Source organism: Ammospiza caudacuta, chromosome 6, assembly GCF_027887145.1.
Source record: "Ammospiza caudacuta isolate bAmmCau1 chromosome 6, bAmmCau1.pri, whole genome shotgun sequence".
NCBI lineage: Eukaryota > Metazoa > Chordata > Aves > Passeriformes > Passerellidae > Ammospiza > Ammospiza caudacuta.
Window position 1 is genome coordinate 17,229,949 of NC_080598.1, and position 19,304 is coordinate 17,249,252.

The 19,304-nt window shown below is 40.3% G+C and overlaps 1 protein-coding gene across 4 annotated transcripts in view; it reads right to left on the reverse strand.

The window, feature by feature from the left end:
* Positions 1-19,304, reverse strand: part of ABCC8 (ATP binding cassette subfamily C member 8) — a 73,047-nt gene that overhangs the window by 388 nt on the left and 53,355 nt on the right. For all 4 annotated transcript variants that reach the window (XM_058807960.1, XM_058807959.1, XM_058807962.1 and 1 more), the window contains 15 exons: positions 19,200-19,293; positions 18,353-18,600; positions 17,632-17,792; positions 16,399-16,468; positions 15,593-15,750; positions 14,345-14,437; positions 10,123-10,225; positions 8,663-8,776; positions 7,915-8,035; positions 7,627-7,757; positions 7,011-7,089; positions 6,035-6,143; positions 4,545-4,648; positions 3,641-3,774; positions 2,302-2,364 (listed from right to left, as the gene is read on the reverse strand). In XM_058807960.1, coding sequence (XP_058663943.1) covers positions 2,302-2,364; positions 3,641-3,774; positions 4,545-4,648; positions 6,035-6,143; positions 7,011-7,089; positions 7,627-7,757; positions 7,915-8,035; positions 8,663-8,776; positions 10,123-10,225; positions 14,345-14,437; positions 15,593-15,750; positions 16,399-16,468; positions 17,632-17,792; positions 18,353-18,600; positions 19,200-19,293 — 1,782 coding nt within the window. The remainder of the gene's footprint in view (positions 1-2,301; positions 2,365-3,640; positions 3,775-4,544; positions 4,649-6,034; positions 6,144-7,010; positions 7,090-7,626; positions 7,758-7,914; positions 8,036-8,662; positions 8,777-10,122; positions 10,226-14,344; positions 14,438-15,592; positions 15,751-16,398; positions 16,469-17,631; positions 17,793-18,352; positions 18,601-19,199; positions 19,294-19,304) is intronic.

Genomic DNA, 19,304 nt, shown 5'->3' on the forward strand with positions numbered 1-19,304 from the left:
GAGCCAGGTGGATACTCAAGTACCTAAAAACTACACAGGTACTTGAGAATGAGGAGTCCTACAAGTTCCCTTTAGAATGTCCCCAGCCCAGAGTCCTGCTCCCAAGTGCAGCCAGGCAGAGCAGGAACTGGGCAACTGAGTGTGGAAGTGCCTGTGGGAGGCTGGGAATTCTCCCACTCCTGGATTCTATCTGGGTCTGGGGTGGTTCCTGGGCTTAGTGAGGTTTGTCTATGTAGAAAGCTGATCCAGTCAACTTTACAAGACTTGGGCCACATCTTCTCCTGAGCTTTCACAACCATTTTGCACCCATATCATTTGGAAAAGGCTTTTCCATACTTCCTCCCCACGGCATGAACAAGTACTCCCTGTTCTGTGTGCTCTGGGCTGTGTTGCTCAGAGTTTCACCAGACACCCCTTGCCTGTGACTTTGCAGACCTCTCTCCCATGTCCCTACATCGTCCTTCTTCCTCACACAAGGACCCCAGCCTGCTCAGCTGCTCCCTTCCAGGAGCAAGTCCAACACCTCCAAAATCATCCTGTACTTCTCAGCATTTTTCACTTGTAATGTGTTATTCTGGGCAAAAGGAGACTGGAACTGCACACAGTATTCAAGGTATGTGTGAACTATGGACTCTGAGTTCAGTTTTCTTGTTCCTAATAATCTTTTTTATTTCTTTGTCCATACCACATTTTTCTATCCTAACTCAAGCCTTACCTAAACAAATAGCATGCATTGTTTCCATCTTTTTAAATAAAATGCTTCAGTAATTTCCATAATCCCTGTCAGATTCCATCTCATTTACTGCTTCTTTTAGTTTTTTTTTTCCCCTACCATTTATTTTTGGGTTTAGTTTTTTATAAGCCTCTTCATACTGACAGAATTCCACTTTTTCATGTTAACTGTAACTGCATGAGATTTTTTTGGATCTGCTTCACACCCTCAGGGATATTTAATCTCAGAATATTATGGTTTCTGTTACACAGCTGCTCTTCACCCATAAGGTTCCTAATCAAGTCTTGGGCATCCTCAGTATCAAAACAACTCTTCTATTTCCTTCTCAGGCTTTCCTAGCCAGATTTTCCATAAAAGAATCACTGATGGCATCTACAAATCCCATATATTCTGCAGTTTTTATGACATTTATCCCTTCCACAGCAGGGGCAGAGGACTGAAATATCACATTCCAGCTGAATTTGCTGCCCTTGTCTGATCTCTTTTAGTGTAACACAATCAGTGCTGCCACCGTGGTAATTCTGAGTAACACAGAATATAACAGAGAGCCAGAACTGTAACTCCTACTGTTCCTATTTTTCCTAAACTGAAATTAGGAATACATGGCTTTTTCTGGGAAAAAAACCCCACCAAAACCAAGACAAAACAACACTACACCTGAAAATCAACAACACAACCAACCAACCAAAAAACGCAAAACAAACGAAAACCCAAACCAAAGAAAAAAAACCTCCACACCCCCAAAACCACTACCCATCTCACAAACCCCCTGTGTTATGTTTCCACTACAGAATGTTTTGAATACAAACCCACCTGCTGTAAACCTCATTTACAATTGGAAGTAAGCAAGAATATTCAAAGTAACTTTATTCCAAGACGTTGTTTGTTTGAAATGTGCAATTTAAAACATATTAAGAGTGCTAAAGAATAATAAAGCTTTTTCAGCCTGTCCCCAAACAAACTGAAAAAGATACATAAATGCAGAACACAGTGCAAATCTGAATTTCATGCACAGAAATCAGGAAATGTCATGGTTATGACTCCTTTGCTTTTTTATAATGACACACTGGATGGATACCATAAGATAAATCAGGTCTTCTGTTATACATTTGCTAGGTGAAAATAAATGATGCTCAGAGATTCCTGAGCGCAGGTTTCTTATGTTGAATTTTCAAATGTTAAGGAGCATACTGACTTCATTTCAGCTCCCTGAAATGTGTATTTACTCGTCCTTAGTTAAATGATTATTTTAGCTTGATGAAATTTATATTTTGCAGCAAAGTATATGGCATTTTAAATTAGCTTAAAATGGGAAACAGAAGATAGGGAGCATATTGAGATTATGTATCTTTACAGGTAATTTGACTTAGCATCATGTAACACATCTAAGAAGCCACTCTTATGAATTTAAGTAAGAAATTTAAAAAAGGAAAAGAAAGCTTACATTTAAACACTATTTAAAAAAAAGAAAAAGATGACTGGCCCAATTACCACATTTATTAACACTGACAAGAGGTGACATTTCAGATCCTTGTTAGCATTAGGATGGCAGCAGGGACTGTACTTACTGCAATTGTAACCACAGTGCGGTCAGCAAACGCAGTCATGACCACCTTCTGGAGAATGTTCTCCTAGGGAAGGAACAACATTTGGTGCTTTTCAGACAACAGAAGTTGCATGATAGACAAGATGAAGAATAAGAAGGGTTCAGTAAGTAACCACTGACTATTCCATGCTGTTATTTATCATCCATTGCAGAAGTGGAAAATGAGCTCCATGTCTGAAGTAAGCCAGAGCCTGGTGTCTCCTGCCATTGCCTCTGGGGTTCAGCAGACACCAGACCTGTGCCCTGGCCCCAAACTCCTGCTGTCCTGGCCTCAGTCTGACACTCAGGAGACCCAAGGTGAATTTTGGGTGCTGCCAGGCTGCCCATGGTGGCGCCTCTGTGGTGTGTCCTTCACCCCAGTGCAAGCCCAGGAATGTTCCAGCACAATGGGGACATCTAACACCAAGGGGTGGCAGGGACAGGCAAGGGACTGTCCTGTACCTGGCATAGTTAACAGTGGAGATGATATTTAAGGTGGCCTTAACATACATAGCTCTCACTCAACAAGTACTCATCCTTTGCTATTTAGGAGACTGTTGTTCCATTCCAAACTGCCTGGAAGTGTCACGAGCACAGATACCTCCATTTGTTATTAGCTGCTCTTCAGAGAAGTATTGCAAAGGAGGAAAACTCAAAATTCAAAATGTGTTTTAACTGCACTATGGTTCCCTTGCTGAAGCTCAAACACTAACATTTTACTGAATTAAAAATTGTAGCTATTCTAACAAACCCATCCAATTATGTTCTTTACTTACAGTGGAAAGAAAATGGAAATATTCCCTGTAACAACATAAGAGATGAAAAAATGTACTATTCTATTTGGCTTAAACCCAGTCACTGCACTATTACTGAGTGCCTAAGCATCTGCCTAGAAATTCCAGGCAATTAATGCAATAATCCAGTATGTCTTTTCTGTGTCTGTGTTTATTTCCCTGCCTCTACTTTCAAGCCTTATAACTTCCTGCCACCCATGCTGGGAAAACTTGTCACTTGCCAATTCACCCTTCACTGACCATCCCAGATGACCTTCTCCAGCTTTGTTTACTTTAGAAACCCCACTGCCAATTAAAATAACATGCTTCATTTTCCTAATGCAGTCTCAGCTCTGGAATAACTATTCAATCTCTAGTAAAATGGTTTGAAAGCTCTTTAGATTTGTTAGCAATGACTCACAACTACCTGGGCTTTTAAGTATGTCTGCAACTAATTATGGTGTAAGCATATTACAGAATAGACAGACTTGTTTTCCACCTTTTACTTCACATATCAAGTAAAAGAAATCAGAAGCACTTCAAACTCACTGTTGCCATGTCAATAGATGCTGTGGCTTCATCCATGATGAAGATGCTAGTCTTCCTCACAAAAGCCCTTGCCAGGCAGAACAGCTGCCTTTGGCCCTGGCTGAAGTTTTCACCCCCTTCTGTGACTATTGCATCTGGAAGTGATACAGAAAACCACTAAGGTCAGATCAGAATAGAGCATATGCTTGGAAAACAGTCTTTCAGTGTAAAGTAGTATTTCCTAGGCTTACAGCTGCTGGTGACACATTTTTGCCTGCTTATTCCCAGTGTTCAACACCACCAGTACTTTTGTCTCCCTATACTCTCTGTATCTGTTAGACATCAGAGCAGCTGAGGATGTTCAAGAGTGAGTTTCTCTGAAACATGTACAGTCTAGGACACTGCACCTCCAGTCAAACCAGCACCCATCATTTCTTTCCCCTAGGGCTGTATAACTTACCATTTTAAGGAAGTTTATTGGTTATTTTTTTGTTTTTTGTTAGGTGTTTGGTGGGGGTTTTTTGATTTGTTTTTTTTTTTTCTGCATGGCCAAATGATTCACACCTTGAAGCTTTAGAGATCTTCCTCCTTGGACATGACTATTAGAATATACAAAAGTGTTCTAGGTAACAGATGACTTGTTGACAGATTATTTAACAAGACCCATAAAGCTCATTGCTTCATAACAAAGACATACTGAAATAAAATAATTTAGCCATTCGTTTGAAAAAAAGAGGATTCTGCGCCCCAGGTACAGTTGGTAAAGGAGTTATACAGACATAGGACATTTGCCTGCAGGCACTTTTTGTCACCTTCCACAAACTTCAAAAGCTCTTTCTTCATCAGCTACCCTTGTAATAAATAAGTGTGAAACAGGAACATTGTGAATGCTGGAAACAATATTCTCAAACAGAAGTCTCATTACCTAGGCCCCCAGGGAGTGCCTTCACCACATGCTTGAGCTGAGCTATTTCCAGTGCTTCCCAGAGCATGCTGTCAGTGCACTTCTTCTCTGGGTCCAAGTTAAACCTGCAGCAGGGGGAATTCAAGAACATCAGTCCACAGAAACTGCTGCAATGGACTTCTGCTTTTAGTGTGCTTAGGAACAAACCTGCAGATAATCAGAATCATACACTGAAGGTCTGGGCTTGATTCTGATCTATCATTTTTATAAATCCATTGAATTTCCCAGACTTGATCAATGTTTATGCCAATGTGATTAAGGTGAAAATTTGACTGTCAGTTAAGCACAAAGGGAAAAGTTTGCTATTTTGTGGCTATCTTTATGGTTTTGGAATTTATTTTATTCTGTATAAACAAAATAAACCTCATGTTTTACTAGAAAAAGCTGTGACTATACTCAGTCTACATTAACATTCAATTTTAATAAACGTCAAGATTTTACCCTCCCTCCTTTTAAATACAATGTCTCTTTGTTCTTCACTGCTGTAGTAATGTTGACAGAATAATCAAGCTTCATACTGCATTATGAGATTGAAGTCTTCCCTGCAATTCAAAAAACCTTGGATTTATGAACAGATGAACATTATTTTAGCTTGCTGTGGCCCAGAAGTGACAGTAACAAATGTGAATCTCACATCATATTACATTAGGATGTAGAATGACAATAAAAGATTCAATGGTGCATGACACTATTTTTATGTTTTACTCCTGCTGTATGAGTTGTGAAGGATCAATGCTGGCCTAAATGCATTTTTTAATAGATTAATTAATAAAACAAAGGAATAAAACCACATCATCTACTGATGTGAATGAATCATGGTCTATTCAGGCATGTCCTGAAGCCTGTATCCTTTTCAGTGAACTCTAATCACTTATGTAGAAACTAAAACTGCAGGAGATGTACCTGTGCACTGAGGATTGTACTGTTTATTCCTAAGGTAAATGGCACAGAAACAGGAAAGGGCATTTGTTGGAAACTGGAATTTTTGGCCATTGCTTCTGCTACATCATCTTCTCAGAGAAGTAGGAGGAGAACGCAAAAAAAAAAAACAACCCAGGCCAGGCTCCCAGTAATTCTCATGTTCTTCCTTTGCTTTCTCTCTGTCTACAGCAATTTTTTAGTCTGCATTTTTTTACATCTCATGTATTAAGGCAGACAGATTAAAACAGATGTAGGAGAGAGGAGGTTTCAAGAAATGTTGGGTGGTTATGGGTATTTGATCAGTGAGCTAAACTGATTACTGGATACTGGAGGAAAAAATATTGGCTTTCCCTGCTTCCCAGGCATGGGATGTCTTCTGCCAACAGTGTCCTGTCCAGGCTCAGGCACAGGAAAGGTTAGTCTGGCAGGGGTGAATTAAAAGCACAGACAGAAATATAACATATAATTAATACTGTATGAAATATAAGCGATTTCATGTTTTTTATTTATTGCTGGTGCTTAATACTCACCGGATTGTTCCACTGAATAAAATAGGATCCTGGAGGATGATTGACAGCCTGGATCTCAGTGTCTGTAAGGGCAGCTTGGCAATATCTATACCATCAATGATAATCCTCCCTATTCAAAAGAAAGGGCACAGTGTGTTCATTGTGCCTCACAGCTGCTGGCAAAGACATGGCTCACTTCCAGGCTGAAAGGCAGTACAGCAGGAACTGTATCACATAGCCCCTTCTCCACCAAAGAAACATGCTTTGGCTAAAAAGGCAGCACAGCCTTCTTGAGCCTAAGCTCAGCTGGAAAGCACACAGAGGGGGCCTGAAGTATCTTCTGAATGATTAGATACACTGCTTAACTGCTTGATCAGTAGACAGCTATCAAACAGCAGGGTCAGACATTACTTCAATCAAGGATTAATTACCAGGGGCAACAAGCCTTTCAGAAAACCAAATTACTCTTGAGCACTATGAAATCTTATCTCTGAGTACAACTGTGTCTCTGCATAGGGGCTCTGTGGGTGATGTGGCTGGGAAACAGGCTGACATCTTTTTGAGATGCACCCTGTGAGGCATGTGGACATGGCCCAAAAAGCAGGAAATATGGCAGGAAATTCCAGGGCAGCAGGCCAAGCTGCAATCCCCAAGTGCTGAGTTGTTTGGGCCTGGTGGATCCCTTCTGTGCCTTGAGCACAGATTACACTTGAACACCTTGCCCTTTTATGCCTTGGTCCTACTGTTGTGATTTAACTGCACGAAAGGCTGTCATCTGTCACTCTTGGACTTTTGCTTCTATCAAGCAGAATTTTTATTGATCTGGCTTACAAATGGCACAGCTGTTAGGTGACAGATGATATCAGCTTTGAACAGGGCCAGAAAGTGTGTCCTGCAGATTTGAAAATCACACTTCAGAGCTACTGCTGTTAAGGAAAAGACTACCAAAGAACCTTCAGGAGCTAAGCTTGAGTGACACACAGAATTGTTATCTTACCCTCAAAGGTGTCAACCATTCTGAAAAATGCAAGAGAGAAGGAGGATTTTCCACTGCCTGTTCGGCCGCAGATCCCAATCTGTGACACAAAAGCAGATGAAGATCAGGCAATGGAAATACAGGAAATGGATAACATCTGTACTTGACACTGCAGATGAAAGGGTGGAGGAGCTGTTCTGATTCACATGACCCTCTTCTCCTCCTGACAGATCAAACTGAACAACTCATTACAGAATCGCTGTGTTCACTTTTTGTCTTTTAGGGTTCTGAGCATTTAAGGATAAATCAAGGCCAGTCCTGTAACAGGTACAATAGGAGAATGGCAATGATGGGTACAAAGACAGAGTCACGTGAGAAGGATGAAAAGTAGGTGTAGCACTGTAAAGGCTCACTGTCACTTCATCTGGCACTGTGTGCTGACGGGAGGGCACTGGGATACCGAGAGGGAGGGCGTTTGCCTCAATGCAACAAGCTAAGAATCCCCCAGACTCCTTAACAGTGCACTACATGCTTTCAGAGAAAAAAATCATCTGTAATTCAGTCACCAAAGCATTCTGTGGTATGTTTTAACTCTGATTTATGTGATGTGCTTCTGAGAACTACGGCAGCTCTTTACCTTTTGTCCTGGTGAGATGTGGGCATTGACGTGTTTTAGCACTGGCTTCAGGTTGCTGTCATATCGGACACTGAGGTTCTGGATCTGGATCTCCCCTCTGTCTGGCCAGTTCTGGGGAATCTGTGATGAAGCTGTACCACGGGCACAGGGGGGAAAAACCCAACATCAACCCTCTGATAATAAATTACTTGGTTCATTAGGTGATTTACTACATTTTTCATGGCAATACACTGCAAAGTCAATAAAATTTCAGCAAGCTTTCTGCATGCTGCACAAAACTGCACTTACAAAGGAGCCCTTCGTAATTTTCAGCTTCTGTTTTGAGAAGGCCATTGATCCTTTTCACTGCCCCCAGCTGGATCTCCATGTCAGCCAGGTTACGAACCATCCAATTCAAATAATTTGACACCTGATGTAAAGCAAATACACAACTGAATCCCAGATCTTTAGTAGTTTGCACCATTTGACCAGCATGCAGTTTATATTCCTACACAAGAATGCCTCAGTAAGTGGAAGTTGTGAATGCACTGGATGGTACAACACCAACAGGGAGGCAACAATGACTAAAGGTTACATTTCCTAACTGCAGTGCACAGAGACTTTGGTACTGTGGAGATCTGATCTACACCAACAGAAAAGTGGGTGGGGGAACAATAAAGACAGGTGAAAAGACATAATTTTGGTAACTCAAGTTTGGACAATCTAGAATGAGATACCAGGGCATAATTACAGCTGATGCACTGAAAATGTATTATTCACAATGCAACACAGTATAAAAAATTATGATGCAACTTGTCCATGTTTCATTGACATATTTGAACTAACACCTCAATGAGATTTGATCTCAAAACTGAAGAAAGCATACACTCAAATATGTCAACCATCACATGTGAACTGAAGTAAACACATGGTTTCCATGATGTTACAGTACCCACTAGAGATGTACAGACACCTTCAATCTTCCTGTTCATCTTTGTGCCCTGAGGAATTACAAAAAAATGTTTGGGAGAGACAGAAAGGATCCTGAGATTCTTACCATAAGAGCATAGGTTAGTCCCAAGCCTACAAGTCCTGAAGTGATTTTATTATACAGGCAACTGGTAATAGAAGTGACAGCTGCTATGAGCACCACACATGCTCCAATGTACTCCTGAAGGAATATGAATAAGCTCCATCATTATAAGTCTACAAAGGATTAAAACGTTCTCATAACTTTGCACACCAAATAACAAAGCCATTTCACCATTTCCAAACACAGGCAGAAAACCCCATGGAACTCCATCCAGACCTAACCAGGAACCCATTTTACTGCTATCAGCAGGGCTGTGCTGGGGAAATCAACCCAGATACCTTAAGCATGTAATGGAGGTGGCTGAAATCATGCAGCTGAAGTTACCTGCGATAGGAGGGAAGTGCTCATGCATCCCATCTCTGTGGCTGATGATGATCTGCTGGGAGGCTCTGCTGTTGCTGCTTGTTTCCTACCATCCATAACTGTTCAAACAAGCCTCTCTTGCACAGCACACACCTATTACCTTAAGGGCCTCTTTCTGCTTTAATTTAAATCATTGGTGATTTGACTTCCTACAGACAATTCTTTGAGTAAAATTTTGTAACAGACTAGAAAACAAACTCTGTGGGATAATAACTATCATTTGTCTGTGTTTGAACTGTTTAGTGATGTAGGCATTGATCAGAATTAGGGACTTCAGGGGGTCTAGCCCTGAATATATAATTGGGTAATCATATTGTATTCAAGTCATACCCAATATCTGAACTAAATTAGAAAAAGGTGCCAGTTAAGGAGGAGTCCAAAATGAATCCATAGAGCGTGACATGAAAAGTGAATTAACATACATTTAGCACATTTAAAAGAAGCCCATGTTACCAGAACAGCATTAGTACACCTGCATTTAAAATTGTGATAGAACATTCCACAACATAAAATTCCTTGACTTGCTTCTGAGAGAATTATTTTTAATAAACAATTTCTCATGCCAGGCTACTTCACTGAGCAGAAAACAAGCCACTGAATATCTTTGGTGTTCTTCAGATGACCCCAAAACAGACTCAGACTTATCTACATCCTTCTGCTCATTAGAAGAGCTTCCAAGATATTGAAATGTTCCTAGGAAGCCACAAGGCAGAGGCTGCTGACACTGACTGACGTGGCTCCACAGTGACATGCTGGCTGGTGGCACTGCTCAACTAGCTCTGATCACTCTTCACACACAGAGTAGCCAATGTGACCCATGAAAACTATTCCTGTCTTGGAAAAACAGCTGCAGGTTGTAGGAAAAACTCATACCCCATTCAGTGTCCAGGATGGGTTGGGCATATGAACATTACAGCCAGAGAGACATAGAGGGCAAAGGTATAGAAACTGTTGGATGCCTCATCAGATTACTTGGAACAAAGTCAAAAATTTCTTGTGTATACAAAATAATAATAGCAATGTAATAACAATAACAACAACAATAATAATATTGTACTTGCCATGCGAACTTCCAGCCAGCGATTGGCTGCTGTGAGGAAAAGGGAGGCAATGTTGTTGGAATCTGTGTATTCAAGAAGTTTTTGTCGGAATTTGGCTTCATACCTAAAAAAAGGAAACAAAAGAAAGGAAGAAAGCAGGAAAGCAAGAGGAAAAGAGAAAAAAAATGAGTCAGGCCTTGGGGTATCAGAAAAATAGAAAGTAAAATTTAATTTCTGAGGTATGTGCTTATGGACAGCTTGGCACAGGGTATTAATCAGCCTATCAGTAGCTCAGAGTGACTTCATTTGTAGTTTTGTATTTGACACAGGCCAAATGTATTTGTGCAGTATCTTGAGAAGTAATTTGTGGATATTATTGCATTGATAGCAATACAATTGATTATTGTATTGAAGTTCTCTAGGACTTGCACTGGGCATTTTATAAATGTATTTTATGACATAATAATTGAGAGAGAGAGGAGAGAGAAATCTAAAACTAAAATACTTAAAATATGTATGAGAAAAATAATGCATGTTTGTACTCGTGAAAAGAAGCATTAATGCTGCAGGATTTGGCTTTCCTCAATCATATAAACTCATGTTTTAAGATTTTTATTACCAGTGCCTAGAAATGGTAACAGTTAAAAAAGTATAAACTCAAAGAACTTCCCATTATAGTAGCACCCATATTAAACACATGTATTTGTCCTTATCATTAATCAAATGGGGCACTTTGGAAAATGGAAGTCCAAGAACAATAAGTATTAGCTTGGAAAGAACTGTTTCCCTTTAGGAATACAGTACACAAAACTGGATTAATCACAAATAAGCCTGTTTACAGTTTGTTATAGTGAATTTGCACCCACTCATCTGAATAGCTGTGCCAATGAAATCTGCCATGAATTCAGCAGGTGTGAGAGGTGATTCCCTGCTGGGGTCTTGGCAAGTGCTCAAGTCAGCCAGTCCCCCTTTTGAGCTGGGCATATTTAATTGCATAGTTTTTAATATAAATTAAAAGTAAATTAAAATGACATCAAAAATCAAGTGTATCAACAATTACAGCTAATAATGCACAAGCCTGGCACAAAAGTCTTTTCCAGGGTAGTGATATAAAGCTCAAAGGCCTGAAGATTTAGTTTCAGCACCAAAATCTTGCATTTCCCCCCCTTTTATTACATGATAAAGTGTAATACACTTGATTCCCCCCTTTGAAACTTTACCATATACTTGAGCTATTATGGCTGTGACAAGCACTGATTATTTATAAACTCAGCTCTCCTAATAGATATAGAAGAATGCCTATGTATGAAGCACACAGCTTGTAGAAGCTTTCAAACTCGTTCACTGCAGAGTACCTTAATCCTTCTTCTGATCACAGGAATGACTTTACATTAAAAGTTTATGATTTTGAGGAAAAGAAATAATTCAGCTGCCCACAATTTAGCCACATGCTAAGACATAAGAGACATGTCTGCTGTGTGCAGTGGGGAATGATGGAATGGCTTGGATTGGAAGGGACCTTACAGATCATCTCGTTCCAACCCCCAAAGACACTTGTCACCAGCCCAGCTTGCTCAGGGTCCCATCCAGCCTGGCCTTGCACACTTTCAGGGATGGGGTACCCACAGCTTCTCTGGGCAACCTGTGCCAGGGCCTTGCCACTCTCACAATAAAGGATTTTTTCCTAACATCTAATCTAAATCTACTCTCTTTCAGCCTGAAGCCATTCCCCTTGTTCTGTCATTACATGCGCTTGTAAATAGTCTCTCTCATCTTTCTCACAGGTTCTCTTCAGGTACTGTAGGGCCACCCTAAAGCCTTCTCTTTTCCAGGCTGAACAAACCCAGCTCTCAGCCTGTGCTCAAAGGAGAGGTGTTTCATCTCTAATCAGCTTGGGGCCCTCCTCTGGGCTCACCCCAGCAGGTCCCTGTCCTTGCTGTGCTGGGCCCCAGAGCTGATGCAGCTGCAGGTGGGCTCTGAGCAGAGCAGAGGGGCAGGATCCCCTCCCTGCCCTGCTGCCCAGGGGCTCTGGGTGCAGCCCAGGACCCAGGCTGGCTGTGAGCACGTTGGTGTGTTTGCAGAGCAGAATGGCTATTTCTAAATCAGGCATTAGTGTCACCATGGCAGGGCTAGGGAGCCCTTCCTCTCCTCAGGGCTCACTGCCCCAGCCCTCACTGCACAGACGTGGCTACGCTGCTGCTGCAACCAATTTAGCCACATTTAACTCCCCTATCTCATCCCAGGAGGAATTGTGAGAGGCAGATAGAGAATGTGAGGCAGATAGCCTCAGAGAATGTGAGGTATGCATCAGGAGTCAGTCATGCACATGCACGTGGAACAGGGATGCAAAGTTACCACAGTTGCTGGACTGATGCAAAAATATCAGAATTTCTCTTCAGAAAGTGTCTTCAGATTACCAGGTTTTAAAGAATACAGACAAGTCTTTGCAGAATCATTCACATTTACATTTTGTTGATTGTTTAACACAAATGCTATGTGAAGTACCAAAATAAACTATAAATCAGGCCAGGGCATCTGCTGAAGGAGGTTTTGTAGGCACAGCAATCACTGTCTTTCTGAACTCCCCTAGATTTTTTTGTAAATTTCTTTCCATTTGCATCCTGAATAAATCCTAACCAAGGGTAAGGACACTTCAGGAACAACTGGCACCTCCTAACAGAATGAATTCCTGAGTTAGTGTTATTTTTAGGGATGCTCATGCTAGCAAGTCTAAACTCCACTCCTGCTAATATGTTAGGCAGCTGAAAAGCTACACAGCCCTAAAAATAACTGGGTTAACAGCTGAGGCAGGAGGCTGGCAGACAGATGGAACACAGAACTCACTGAACACACATGGCTGGCTGGGTCAGAGACACATCACTTACTGCAGGATTTAAGGAAAAGGAGGCATCAAACACAATTCTTTGACAGAGGAATTAATTCCAGAGTGACACGAAGAATCAAGAGGGAATGCTCTGACAGACGGAAAATATTAGCTAGATGGCATTGAATATTGTTTTCTGTATCAACACCAGAAAATATACAGCCATAATGCTTCAAAGATACTCTTGATCAAATAAAAGGATAAAGGAATGAGAAAAGCAGAATTAAAAGAAAAATTGTTTTTCCTGCAAATTGAACATGGACATAACTACAAACCATAGAACATTGTTGGCACTTAATGAATTAAATATTCAAGAACAGTAATTAATGGAAAACATTAAGTTGCTCCACCATTCTTGGGTAAGCTACCTTCAGTCTAAAAGGAACAAACACTTAAATTGGTTATTCTTTCTTTGATCTATTTATGTTATAAATATTTTAAATATTTATAACATATTTAAAACATTTAAGTTACCTTTGTGCATTACTTCTATTAGAAAATTCCAATTATATATATTAGGAAGAATAAATAAAACCTACTGTTTCAAGGATAGAAGGGTAACAGTAATAATTAACTGACAAAATATGTAGACATCATCTAGATGAGAATCTAGTGGAAAAGTTGACCGTGTTTGAGCCAACTGGGAAAAGACAAGAATAGCCCTGGTTCAGGGAAAGCAGCTGGTAAGCTCAGCAGTGCTTTTTTATTGGTACCTCTGAGGTATCAGCATGACTGCCAGTTTTCTAACACACACACAGAACCCAGGCACATTATCAGGTATTCCTGGGCTGCCCTCCTGGGAGCTTATGTGGATGGAAAAACAAACCAAAACAGGCAAGGAAATACTTTGTCTCCAGCTTGTGTATTTCCAAAATCAGTGTAAACACCCACATTTTCGACTAGTAAACTGAAAAACAATGCAGGGTACTACTGGAGCCTCTGAAGTCAGCAGCATGCACAGCTCATCTGCCCAGGACATGGACACAGATTATTCTGTACCAAGTTGGTGCATATTAGTTCTGCCATGGAAACTGTCCAAGCCCATCATCTGCCACACCACAAGCTGTGGTAATTGCAGGTTAATTTAGCTTCTTAAATCACATTTGCCCTCAAGTTCTTTTTTTCAGGCTGCATGCAAGTGTCTTGACAGCAACCACAGGGCAGATGACCCACATGTGCTTATTCTTTTTACAGTGACTCCTCTGCATACAAAATGCTTAAAATTCTTCAATGTTTGACTTCCCCACCTGCCCATGTTGTAAGGGCTCTGGATGTTTTAGACATAACAGTTTAAGACATAACATCATAACATTACCTCACTTTTGAATATCTATGTTTCTTAAAAAAACAAATCTGTACCTGAAGGCTCGGATGGTGGTAAGACCTTCAACGGTCTCTGAAAAATGGGACAGTAATGGTAGCTGAGTGCTGTCATCCAGCTGCTGCAGGTCCCTGAAGAGGGTTAGGAAAAGAATTTAGTAAAAAAACAGGTTTGTTGTGCAGTTACTCTCTTGACTTAGGCCCAGGGAGTGAAAAGGAATATCATCACAATAGTCACATACATAAGGTTCAGACAGATTGCAAAGCAGTGCTGCAGGGGAATGAATTCCCCAGCAGGATTTTTCTTTTAACATTTAACTAGCTGGAGTTCTGAATAGGTCTTTTCCCTTCACTGCCTTCCCTCCTTTCTCCTACATTCCTTTTTCTTGTAGTCAATTTTTTATTGATTTAAACACCATTCTGTCTCTGTACTGAATATCAATTTAATGGAATGCTGCAAAGAGGAGCTCAAGTTAAGCAGAAGACAAAGTGCACCCCCTGATAACAGCACAACTACTGAGCCAACAGTATCTCATAAACTCAGTAAATCAGAGTCTGCACTCATTATTAAGTTGCATTTCTCAATATCATATTTAGTCCTCATATCAGTAATAGCACATGTAGGGTGAAATCTATTTAGTCTCAGTTTCTTCCAGCAGGAAGTAAATTGGTTGCAGACTCCCTCTCAATCTGTGCATATATAAGGGGATATGCATATTTTTGCATTGCTGCAAACATTTCACAATAGGGAAACTATCATCTTAGGAGGAGTAAGGTCTCAGACAAAATTAAAATTTTCATATTTTTAAAAACTAGAAGGAACCCAGAAGAGAAGAGGAGGCTAATGCACACTGGATCCTTAATGGCTAGCAGTACCACCATGGTGAAGCCGCATTCTGTTAAGTCAAGGAAAGGCTGCATATTTCCACTTTGACCTGCACAGGCAGATTTCAGTTTCCCTGTCCACATTTTCTTGCATGCACCTAGCACACAGCCCTTGGGGGAGGACAGAATCCAGCTGGGGTTTTTTGTGTCCTGTGAACTCCAAACGCCTTTGATCATGCAGAGTCTGCTTTATCACACTGCTCTGCTCGAAGAGCTGCCAACAAAGGCACTTGTAAAATGACACATTTCCACTGCACTGGGTTTGTCCCACTTGCAGACAGTGTCACAGCTTTGACAGGACCAAATGCACACATAAAGCTCCCCTGCACTGCAATTCTGCAATTCCCTCCTGCCCTGCAGGGACTGTCCCCAGTGCAGGGATGGTGCTGGCGGTGCCCTTACCGGGAGGCGACTCGGAAGTACTTCTGGATGAAGTAGCACATGATGGCCAGGGGCACCAGGGCGATGAGGAACATGGGTGTGACGTAGGAGATCACAGCAAGGGCAGACACACACAGCAAGGTGGAGCGGCTCAAGCACTCCAGGGTAGCTGGGATGTGCTGTGCAGAGAAGAAAAAAGCACACAGAGTCGTCCATAACATGCCAAGCTTAAAACAATGCTTCCTTTTCCTTTCTCCTGCTTCCTCAAAAATTTTATTCCCTGTGTATTTTAAGCATACAGGTCTGCTCTTGAATTTACCAATGGGTTTTGGGGATATCTGAACGGATTTCTGTGAGGCTGCTTCACATCTGCATTGTGGAGCACAATCCTCATGTCAGAGGATTACAGATGGGATGCAGTAGATGATTTTAGCATGTGCATAAATCCTGGCAGTGCAGTCTGGGGTAAGTAATAGTAATTTGAATTTCAGTCATTTCTATTCTGGACAATAGCATTTGCTTTTTTCTCATTTAATTTCCTCAAATGAATGTGTTTACTCACTTAGAAAAAAAGTAGATACTCTTTAATTTAGGGATATCACTATTGATATTATTTTGCTTCCCTTTTATATACAGGACATCTTAACAAAATAAATGTTTTTTTCAATGTGGATGTAAGATGAGGGACTCATTCAGAACTAAGAAAATAATGATTCAAACTGATAGAGTCAAAATTATAACTCATCTATAAGCTTCACCTAGATAAGTCTGTAAAAAATGAAACCCCACTTTTTCAACTTGAGAGCTCAAAAATACTTAAACAGTACCTGGTCGATGGTGTTGCAGTCAGCTGAGAATCTGTTCAATATACTTCCCAGAGGAGTTGTTTCAAAAAACCTAAAATGGTGCAAGGAATGGCAAAGTTTACAATACTGGCATTAGAACTGATCCATGTTATTTTGTCTTACCTAAGATAGTTAGTTACTATATCCCAGAAACAAGCAAATAAACTGACAGCTGTAGTAAAATTTCTCATTCTGCTCAGAACCTATGGCTTTCCAATTAAATGGAAATGTCTTGAATTTACAACCACAAGCATGAACCTACAACCACTTAGAACCCTACGACTGCAAGCATGTCCTCAGCTCCCTCTACTGCCTAAGCCATGGACATCACATGATTACACTTGAAAAAATCCTTTCAGACTTTATTTGAAGACACTTAAATTCAGGAAAAATTCAAAAGAAGTTAAATTGCAAAGTCTTGCATATTTCTGGGAACAGAAATTTGTAACAAGAAGAACTACTGTTGGAAAAATATATTAAAAGACATTTGGATATGCAAAATGCATACTATATTATTGTTCTGTAACTATTAGCTGTTCCATAACTCATGTGGAACCTGAAGTCTATCCTGGAAAAAAAAATCTAAAAATAACTCTGAGGTTTTTCATGTACATGATTTTTCCACGTTCTTTGGATCAAATATAGTTAGCTTAAAAATAAGAACTTGTTTTTCCTAAAGCTGCAGGTTTGAATCAAGCTTCACTTTTCCTTTCATATAGAGGAAAAAAACCTTATGGAGGACAACCAAGGTTCTGCTGGAACAAAGTACATCCCAGTATACTCTAATGATGCCTCTAATGACACTTGTCTGAGCTCATTACCTTTCCTAGACTTGCACAATCACTGCCTGACAGTAAATATTTCCAGTGATTAAGATGAGGAAGCATGCTATGAATTATCTGTACCACGTATTGATCAATAATTGTGTTTTCTCCCTAATTAAAAACTGCCAAGAGAAATTAAACATGCAAGGAAGTAAATCTCTGAAGTCACAGTCAGACAGGAGAGGCATTTGACTTGTCTCTAGGAACTTAAGCAGCCTGGGTACCATTTTCAAAAACTACTCAGAAGCTTGACACCTGGTGATTTTTCACTGATATCTTAAAAAAAATGCAATGACAATCATTTCTTAGTAAAAACTGTACTTAGGAGACTGTCTTGAAGTAAAGAAGAAAAAATTACTGTAATAAAACTTCTATTACAATCAAGACATACCTCATTGGAGCCAAAATAATTTTATTTAGTAAAGAAGAGTGTAGCTTTTTGGTGACTTTCAAGCCAGTCCACTCCACTGCTATTGATGTGACAAGACATAATATGATGCCAAGGCAGCAAAGGATGCTGAAAACTTTTGAATATTGAGAATGGTCAAATTCCTAAGAAGCAAAGAGCAACACAAATATTCACTGTAAATTACATTGAAAATATTTTTGTAAACACAGAAGCACAAAAGCGAAAAAATGTGAGAGTATAACCTTTTTGCTCCCTAAATTAAACTGTCCATGATTTTCACTCATCTTAAATCATAATTTATTATCCTTTGGAGAGGAAAATGATTGCATGGAAATAAGTGATAAATCAGAAGTATAAATTCAAGGAACACCAAAAAAGCCCAGGTTGCTGTGAGAATGCAACAGTGCAGGGAAAACAAAAAGGAACCCTGATATCAAAATTACTTTAGAAACCCAGCTTTAAAAATACAATATATCAATATACTATATATCAATACACAATAAATCTAGCAAAAGGAGAACACACCAAACTTAACTTCATTTTACTGTGCCGTATATGCAAAGATGTACTGAGCTTCAAAATACCCTGGAGTGCTTCTTTCATAGAAAAATAATACATTGCATACAAATCTTGGAGCAGAGGTTGACAGCAGGAGAACACCCCCAGTGAAATCATAAGAGGAAGTGAAGAAGGCAGTGCCTACCATGCACTGGGAGCAGTTTTTTGTGTCAGGCTCTATCTTGAAAGAAATGGCACGCTCGGTCCAGAGTGCCAGGCAGTAGTCAATGGCCACCATGACCGTGTGCTTCAGCAGCTGGGACAGGAGCAGCAGGGGCAGCAGGAGGATCCCTGCTGCACTCAGGTACTTGCCACAGGCTCTCCAGGGCATCTTGGCTCTCTGATGCAGCACTGAGGACAGGTTGTCTTCGTCATCACTCTCGGTTACTTCTTCTGCAAGGTGCAAGAAAAAAGGACAGCCAAGCTGACATACATCTCCAAGGGACTGGCTAGCGGTAGCTACAAACCAGGTATTCCCATCCAGGAAAAAGGATGGCTTTAAGGTCAAAGTACTTGCTCAGAACTGCATGTATTAACCTGCTAAACTAAATAGCAATGCATACTAGAAAGATGCAAAAACCCTCAGCACTTGGTGATCAATTTCTTAAACCACATTTTTGATAGGTGAAAGCACTGGCTGGATAAAAATCAATTGCAATCTTTTTCCTTTGTAAAACCTTAAGCAAATATGTTTAGCTATTGACAGGTGAAGTTCATCCAGCATATTGTTTAATACTATTCTTCATTCATTATTAAATCATATTTGCATATAAGAAAAAGCCTCAGAAGTCTGGAGGAAGAGATGACTTGTGAATGCTTGCAATCACTCTGGTCCAGAGGTCATAGCAATGGAAACAAGCACTCCTATAAATCACAACTCACATGAAAAACGTTTTGATCTCCTGCCAGTTTGAATGGTGTTAATTCATTCTAATATCATTTAACAGTGAAACAGTAATGTACTGGCAGCGGGCTCAAAGGGTGCCCTTTACCTTCATCCTCTTCATCATCTTTCAGCAATGCTTCCCGGGAATACATCGTCCTCCGATGTCTTTCCAAAACAGGGTTTTCCTCAATAGTTGTTTCCTGAAAAAGGC